The sequence below is a fragment of the Puma concolor genome, chromosome C1 (genome assembly GCF_028749965.1).
Source record: "Puma concolor isolate L17-30 chromosome C1, mPumCon1.1.hap2, whole genome shotgun sequence".
Lineage (NCBI taxonomy): Eukaryota > Metazoa > Chordata > Mammalia > Carnivora > Felidae > Puma > Puma concolor.
In genome coordinates this window covers 45,867,606-45,876,669 of record NC_141674.1, presented here as the reverse complement: position 1 = coordinate 45,876,669, position 9,064 = coordinate 45,867,606, and the positions used below count along the sequence as shown (strand labels likewise).

Below are 9,064 nucleotides of genomic sequence, written 5' to 3'. Positions count from 1 at the left end.
GCTCAGAATCCTGACATTTGCTCAGATCCTCTGACATCCTGGCCACCCTTGACCATGTCCTTGATTCTTCATCTATTTTTTTTTTTTTTTCGTATCTGGGTCCTTGTCTCTTTCTTTGTTTAAAAAAATACGTATATAATTTATATTATATATAATATTTATATTTTTTACATATCCATAATATTTATATTTTTACATATCATATGTGTTTATATATAAATATATTTAGTTGTATATTTCTGGTGGGACTTTTTTTAAAAAGGAGAAAATGACCATGTTATTAGCACTTTGCTCTTTCCTCTCCTGCGTATTTCTGTCTGTATATTTCTTAAATAGAAAACTGGGATTTTTCTAGATTATAGCCTGCGATTACGTACTGAACGTTCTCTCGAGCCATGAAATAACCTTTACAGCGTCCACTTTGATGACGGGTCTTGAGACCACCTAATTCCCCCCGTTGGCTTCCTTTCAGATCATCACTGGGGAGTTCTACCGTATCTACTACCTGAAGGAGAAGTCCCGGCCAGCGATTCAGAATCCCTATGTGGCAGCCCTCTACAAGCAGGTGGGCTGCTTCCTCTTCGGCTGTGCCATCAGCCAGTCCTTCACCGACATTGCCAAAGTCTCCATTGGGCGCCTGCGTCCTCACTTCTTGAACGTCTGCAACCCCGATTTCAGCCAGATCAACTGCTCCGAGGGCTACATCCAAAACTACAAATGCAGAGGGGACGACAGCAAAGTCCAAGAGGCCAGGTGAGTCACCACCTGCCGTGGCCACAGCGTGCCTGCTTTGACACGGGCAGCTCAGGGAGCACTTGCGAAGGCGCCTGCGACATGAGGTGCCAGGCTCAGTGCTGGGCTTTGGTTTCAGTGGGTGAATGAGGCATAGTCCCCATCCTTAAGGAACTCGGGGTCAGTTGATTTAGATGCATAGGTAAATAAGCAATTATGGTAGAATACTGGTAAGTCCACTCATTCATTCATTCATTCATTCATTCATTCTTTTGCTTATTCATTCATGGGTGCCTGCTAGGTTCTAGAAAACATGTCCCACGGACTGCCAAGGTGGCAAAACCAAACAAGACAGTGCTGGTCTCAAGGTCATGGTCTAGGGAGAGAAGACGGACAGGCAGACATGTGTCAGGGATGTGCATATGGCCCTCTCATGGCCCTCTCTTGCTCTTGCAGGAAGTCCTTCTTCTCTGGCCACGCCTCCTTCTCCATGTACACTATGCTGTATTTGGTGGTAAGTACCTTCCTTCTGATTCCAATGGAGTGTACTGTTGAGCCCCAGCTTAAATCTCTTCTGTGCAGAGAGCCCTCAGAATGGTTAGGGATAGACCCCATTGTGAAATCCTTGAAAAAGAAGTTAGCTAGAAAAGTTAAGTTCCGTTTTGAGCTCTGCCACAGCGTTAGAAGTTGTTTTCCTTTCTAGGCTTTTCCCATTTGTCAAATAAAAATAATATTGATCATGGCTGCTTGATAAGGCTTGTGTGCCCTTTTTGAAGTTATAAAGTGATAAAGACACTTGTGTAATATTTTATGGTAATGAGTACTGTCTTCTGACCATCTGTTTACTCAGTTGACCCTTCCAGGTACCCTGGTACTACTGTCTCCGTTGTGGGAAAGGATTACTAAATAAGGCTCCGAGAATTCAAGTCAACTGTCAGAATTGACAGGCACTAGAACTGTTGCTCAAATGCAAACCCTGTCATCAAATTCCTAGTGTTCACCATGCCAGGCTTCTTCCATACCCCGCTGATGGAAAGGCTTTAAAAATCATCAATATCTGACTACATAGAATGATTTCAAGTTTTTCAGAATACTTCTGCTCCATGAGCACATGTCACCTCATGACAGCATGGCGAAGTATGAAATGTGTATCCCCACTGCTTGGAGCCAGAAACTAAGACCCAGGGAGGCTAAGCGGCATGTTGGGGGGTCCCTCAGCTAGTGGTGGGGCCATGATCTGAATCTGCCCCGACTTCCTAGAGGTGCTGGGAAGGGACAGGTGAGTGCCCAGTTCTTCCCCAGCTGCTGCACAGACAGCAGCTGGTCTGTTTCTCTTTGCGAGTTAAAAAATGGTCCCCTGCCTCTCCTCTCCCCTTGAATGAGGCCCCTGTGCCAAGGCACTTCCTGCTTTCGGCCCCTTTGATGCAGAGCGAGAAGGCGCTGAGAGGTCAGACATAGCTCAGGGGAGCAAAAGCTGTTTGCAAAAGAACGTTTTGATTTTGACTTATTTAAAAAACATAATTAGGATTTGGAAAACCTAGCAGAAGGTTTTTTTTGTTTTGTTTCCCCCCTCCTCCCAAAACAATCCTTTCCAAGCCTGGAGGCCTCCCGGCTTCCCGTTACCTGGGATGCGGAGCTGAAAGGTGGGCCCCAACCTATGAAAACCTCAAACATGGATTTTGTTTATACACGAATCACACTCCCTCCATTCTTCATTTGTTGTTTTGCTTTCGCTTGGCTTTTAGAAAGCTAATGTCGCGAAGATCATTCGTTTCCTATTTCGTTCTTTTTTTTTTTTTTTTTTTGTATTCTACTCAGGTCTGGAAGCAATTTTACAAATGTCATTTCAGTGTTTTGCAAAGGTGCTTGGAGGAGTGGGTCTCTGTTCATTTTTCTCATGTTCCTTCATTTTCTTCCAAGAGAAAAATACTGGGTAATTTTGAAACCAACTGTGTGCACTGTGTGCTCTATGGCCGCCCAAAAGATAAAGGTGCTGACCCGTTTCTGGTGCCTTCTGTGTGCCGGGCACTGGGTCAAGCTCTCTCTCCCACACTGGTTCTCTCAATTACTCGATGAGATGCGTTTTGATTACCCCGTTTTAAGCTGAAAACAAACCAACCAACCTGACGCTAAGAAGTTTAGTAATAAAAGTTCTACCTCCAGGGGCGCCTGGGTGGCCCAGTCGGTTAAGCTTCTGACTTCGGCTCAGGCCATGATCTCACGTTTCGTGAGTTCGAGCCCCGCATTGGGCTCTGTGCTGACGGCTCAGAGCCCGGAGCCTGCTTCGGATTCCGCGTCTCCCTCTCTCCCTGCCCCTCCCCCACTCGCACTCTGTCTCTGTCTCAAAATAAGTAAGCATTAAAAACAATAAAAGTTCTACCTCCTGTAAGAGGCAGAAAAGAGATTTGAAGGCTGGTCTCGATGCCACCAGGATCGCTGCCTCTTCCTTTCGTGATACTGCACTACAAACCCAAAACCAACCTCGTCGGGATAAAGTTAAAGAATATAAGCTCCCGACCCTAATTTCAATTTCACCTGAAGGCGACCTGCCTTTCTTCAGAGCTGCCTTAATGGATGAGATGCCCCCCTCGCCCCCACCCTCCACCACCAGGATGATTACAGCTGGAGATCTCTGCAGGGGTGAGGAATAAGGGGTAGTTCAGACTGGGTGTTTATTTGCATCTCTGAGGGAGGAAAAAAATTGCAGTGCCTTTATGTTCCTGGAAAGAAGGAAGGGAAGGAGGGAGGGAGGAAGAGAAGAGCGTCCTTAGTCCTTCACATCCCTCGCATCCTGCTACACGTGCACACACAACCATGCGCACATCACACGTTGAAGGACCCTTGCAAACAGACACAACTCGCGGACACCCACATACACAACATGGAAACACATAGCTCCATTTTTAGCTCCGAGGTTATCTTGCCCTAAGGCAACCTCTGAGGCTAAATTCCAAGGAGGACAGTGCTCATTCCCAGGGCTCTTCCTCTATGTGATGTCATACCGAAGTCTCAACCCTCTCTATGTTCAATTTGCAGAGGTTTCTAAAGCAAGTTAGAACACCACGGCTGCCCGTCAGGGTCAGTGGGAAATGCTGTAGTCGGCCAGAGCAGCCCTCAGACCCATCCCCCAGGGATGTGGAGCTTCCCAAAGTACTGGAGCTGGGCAAATGAGACCACAGGAGACCCTGGCCTCCCCCCCCGCCCCCCCCAGGGCAGCTTCCTTGGGGCCTTGGGGGAAAATCACCTTTGAACCAGCTGGGTGTCGGCAGCATTGATGGCGTTTGCCCTCAAGGTCAGACAGACCTGGAAGATTCTGCCCTGGCGGTTACTAGCTCTGGAACCAGGCATTGCTCACTGAGCTTTGAAGCCTCGGTGTATTCCTCTGTAAAGTAGAGACAATAGTGTATTTCGCCGGGTTTTCGCCACTTCACTTCTTCAGGTCCCACGTTCTCCAGCTGTCCTATGAAAGAGTGGAATTAGATGGCATCTACTTACTTCTCAATCTCTGTGGCTCTCTTTGAAAGATGTTTGAACTACCCTAAACTCTGCAAGGGAAGATGGGAAGCCCTCGGGGGCAAACTTATGCCCTCATGGCCCTGGCATTCAAAGAGAGGGGCGGACAGGAAGCACTCTAGGCCTGTTGACGGCAGCTGCCCTCTAGAGCCTCCCATGGCTTTGAAGGACACTCCGTATTAGGTTTTGATTTGTAAAATGGTTAGCTTGGAAAAACCATGCCCCAAACACCAAATTATCTCTGGGCATAGAAGCTTACAGATGAGGTTAAGGCATGTTAGTGATTAATGCAGATTCTAATAAGAAAAACCCACAGCATGTATAAGTGCATGTGAAGCTTTCCTAGCCCGGAGTCCTGGCCCCAACCCCAGGGAACCACATCTGGACTGGCCCTGTACCCTCCACGGTCGGGGACTGAGGATAACTTGGCTTTCTGGATAAAACGCCTATACCAGCACAGGCACTAAACCATGTAGCAACCAGACAACCTGGTGTTTCTTGTGTTGTGCCAGCACCCTGCTACCTCCCGGGGCCCCTGACGTGCATCGGACGTGGGCCCTGCCCTCCAGGGACTCAACACGGTTTCGGCATTTGGCATTCAGCGCGTATTCAGTGGGTGGCTGTTATACACCAAACAGCGTGCTAGGGGGTGGAATTATAGACATGGGGAAGTCGTGGTCACAGCCTTGGGGAGTTAAGTCTAGGGGAGCAAGGAGACAGTGACAGCGGTTGGGTACACTGTGTGATGGGGTGGGGGTGGGGGGTGGATGTGGGATCTTATGGAAGCTCGGGGTCATGGCACCCCAAGCCAGCCCAGAGTGGAGGAGGGCAGAGCTGGGGAAGGGTTCCCATAGGGTAAAGATGGGCAGATTGGAAGGACCACCCGTGTGCAGGTGAAAAGGGGGACGATGGTTTGGGGGCTGCAGGTTTTCATTTCGGTCTAGCTGGGGTGGCTGGTAGGGGAGGAAGCAGGGGCGGGAGGGCGCAGTAAAAGCTGAGAGGACCTTTGGGACCAGCCACCCCAGCTCCTCCTTCTCTAGTCCAGAGCAGGCAGCAAGTTGGTGGTGAGGCCTTTCCCTTGTTGCTACGCTCCCCTCCCCAAACGTGAACCTTGGCCGCTTGCCTTTTTCAGGGTCAGAGAAGCCTTTCCTGCCCCCTTTCTGCAATACTCCCTGACTCCCCTGTGCAGCCTAATCCCTGCCCCCCTCCCCTGACCAGTTTCTCACCATCTGACATACTATATATTCTTCGCTTCTTTGTTTATCTCTGCCGGATAAATTGTAAGCTTCATGAGGGAGACGTTTTTGTCTCTTGACTCACTCTTGTATCCCACTGCCCCAGACAGCGTCTGACACTTAGTTGCAATGAATATTTGACGAGTGAGTGAATGAATCAATCTCAGGTCTTCAACATTCCCAGGCCATGCTTCTTTCCGTTCCATGCAGATTTTGTTCCTCTCCTCGTCACTGAATTGATAGATCGTGAAGGACCTATGTGGTGTAAGGAAGGCCTCTGCTGCCTCTCTGCTGAACTGTTTATGCACTGGCTCTTTACTGCAGTGCCCATGAGAAATGTCGATGTGTCAAAGGGTTTGTCGGATACCAAGGAAACAGGGAAGCGGCCGTCCTCTGACCGCCATGTTCCCTGGCCTGTGCTTGTTAGTCATTGAGGTTTTGTTCAGTGTGTTTAGAATCCTGGAGCGGTGGGGTCTGGTATGCCCACGAGACATGCCCACGGATCCTGGGAGTTTCTGGTGAAACCCCTTGTAGGGACAAGATGGCTGTTTGTAAGGGGAATAAACCACTGTACCAAATGTTTTCCAAACTCTTCCCCACCCCCATCTACATCCATCCATCCATCCAACCACCCTTCTGTCCATCTGCCCATCCATCAATCTGTCCATCCATTCAGCCAGCCAGCAGTTTCTGAGCCAGACCTTGTTTGAGCACCTGAGGACACGAAGAGACCTCATATTTGGTGTGGAAATCCTGAAAGGTAGAGTCTCAGAACAGTTGGATGAGGTCCCCAATTGGGGTGGACTGAGGCACGGAGCCCCAAGGGAAGGGCTGTGAACTCCACTCTGAGGCTCACTGACTCAGTTCACAGGGTCTCCTTAGCTTATGATCAGGTCAGAGATTCTAATACCCTGACTCTTCCAAAAGCTGTGTACTTGTGCTTTGACATGGGCCTTGTAAAAGTATGTGACTGGTGAATTCAAGGAGCAGGAGTGTTCAGATGTTCCCCGTAGGTTGTCCTTAAGTCCACGACAAGCGGGTAGTCCCCTCAAATTGCTTTTCTCCTAAGACAAATCCAGTATAAAAGACCATTACTTTGTGTGGAGAGCACTAATTTCCTCAAAGGAAGCCAGGCTCTGTGGTTAGATCTCAGTCTTAGAAAAAGACACATCTTACTCAGTGTAAATCGTGGCTCTTTGTTACCTTGAGCAAGTGACAGGGCCTTTTGGCCTTGATCTCTTCATCTGAAAAATGGGCACAATGGTGGTATCTACCCAACAGGATGATTGTGATAGTTGCAGGTGAGGCCGTTTAAAGCCGCGGCACTGTGTCTGAAACCGTGCTTGACAAATGGGGAGTGTATGTTTCTCCCCCTGATAGTGACAGAAAACAAGAGCTGATTCCCTTCTCAAGGAGGAGAAAAGTCGACTAAAAATTCTTCTTTTCTCCTGAAAGTAGTTGAATAGCTTCCCAGAGAGAAATGCCCGTTCTGCACCACGTAGATGAATCACCAGGCACAGGCACCAGAGCCAGGCGTGAGCCGTGGAGGAGCTGAGAGGAGGGAGAAAGTTTCTCCCTGTGGGTGTCAGTGATCTGGACCGACTTCCAGGAAGAGAGCATATGCAGGGACATAAGGAGGGACAAAAGCCTCCTTTTCACTCTGAGCAGAGCAGTCCCAAGAGCAATGGAAATGAAGTAAGAGGACAGTACCGACCTGTTTCACCAGTATGCAAATCATGTAATGAAACACAAATGACTTCGCAAGAAGGAGTGTGACTCACCCCACATGTGACTCGGCTGGTTCAGACCAGAGGAGCCAGCTTGAGTTCAGCCAGACCTCTCTAAAGAGTTTTTGTTGAATTCCACAGGACCCCAGTTTGGGAGCTAGGACCGGGAAGAAGAGAACTCCATTTAGGGAGTGAGTTGGGTGTGCCAGGGACTTCCACATACATCATTTTGGGGATGGGGGTTCACGAGCAGACATAGTCCTTTCTGTTGTAAGCTACCTGTCTACGATCAGCAGTGTTATTTTAGCAATTGGGGAGAAAAATCTTAGTCAAAGAATGAGATTTAATTAAAAAAAAAATTTTTTTTACATTTAATTCCTTTTTGAGAGAGAGAGAGAGAGAGAGAGCGCATCAGCGGGAGAGAGGCAGAGAGAGCGGAAGACACAGAATCCGAAGCAGGCTCCAGGCTCTGAGCTGTCAGCACAGAGCCTGATGCAGGGCTCGAACCCACGAACCGGGAGATCATGACCTGAGCCGAAGTCGGACACCCAACTGACTGAGCCACCTGGGCGCCCCGAGATTTAATTTTTAATGTGAACATATTCTTTTTGCATGGAGGAACTTATTTTTTATTGATGTTTCTGTCTTTCACAATTTTGAACAGATGTACACGATATGTGTTGGAGGTTTTTTTTTTTTAATGAACAAATCCCCTTACTCTGTAAGAGAAAGCAGAAATTTCAGAGAAGCAGAGTGACTGGTTCAGGGTCCCCCAGCTGGCCTGGAGCAGAGAAAAGGTTCAAGTTTGGTTTTGCTCTGATTGCAAATCAGACACTTTTCTGCAGTGTCACACTGATGGTTAGAAGTGGATTCTCCCAGCCCAGAGGTCTTCACACAGAAGGGGAAGTAAAGACAGATCGGTCAGGACCTCAGGGCTGCTGACCACGAGGAGAGATCAAGGTGATTCAGCCTTTCTGGTTTTGTCCAACTCTGCTTATGTCTTTGCTAATTACTCGTTCAGGGTGCCTGGGACTTTGCTGAAGCCCCTGCAGAAATTCTGATTCTGGGCAAGTCTCCTTGCTGTTTGGTCTAGGACAGGGGCCATGGGAGTGTTGTGGTCAGAAGTGCGGCTTCCTCCCGTGGAATGGCAGTGAACTCAGCCTCTTGCCCCACGGACTGTTCCCAGGCTCAGGTTTCCGAGAGCAGGAGAACTGGGCTATGAACCGGCAGAAGCTAATCCATTTAGCGGCAGGGTTGCTGGGGCATGGAGGGACTTACCAGGTCCTTCGGTCAGCCTCCAAGCCTGTTGTAACAGCTTCTCAAATCAGAATTAGCCACAAGGTGGAAGGTTATTGTGCAACCTTTTGCTTTGGTAATCTACTTGTTTTGGCAAAATCCCTCATCGTCAGCGAGTAAATGGCATTCACCGACGTAAAGGGTTGACACAGGTTTCTGAAGAGTGCCTTGAGTTCCCATGTCACGCCAGGCAGGGTCCTGTGTGTCCCATTCGATCCCGGCAACCCTGAGAGGGAGATAGTGTTGTACCTGTTCCACAGATGAGAAGTTGGGGGCCCACCCACTTAGGAGGTGACAGAGTCAGGAATGGAGTTGGGGCTGCTTCACCCCAAAATTCCCGGTGCCGCCCCCGCTGTGCTTTCCCCCTGCAGCCCCAGCTGCAGACCCCAGGATCAGCCCTGAGGCCTTGAGCCATTCGTGGGTAAAATGTGTTGGTTACTGATGGGAGCAGAGGAGCAAGCTTCAGCGTGCTGCCGGCCAGTCCACGTCTGACTGCTTCCCAAAGGGATTCTTTTCCTGTGGCCCCTACTCCTTTTTCATTCATAAGCACTCCCTTCCTGA

General features: G+C 49.0%; 1 protein-coding gene across 3 annotated transcripts in view; it reads left to right on the top strand.

The window, feature by feature from the left end:
• Positions 1 to 9,064, top strand: part of PLPP3 (phospholipid phosphatase 3) — an 87,116-nt gene that overhangs the window by 60,012 nt on the left and 18,040 nt on the right. For all 3 annotated transcript variants that reach the window (XM_086717082.1, XM_086717080.1, XM_086717081.1), the window contains exons 3-4: positions 473 to 753; positions 1,189 to 1,246. In XM_086717082.1, the coding sequence (XP_086573208.1) occupies positions 473 to 753; positions 1,189 to 1,246 (339 nt within the window). The remainder of the gene's footprint in view (positions 1 to 472; positions 754 to 1,188; positions 1,247 to 9,064) is intronic.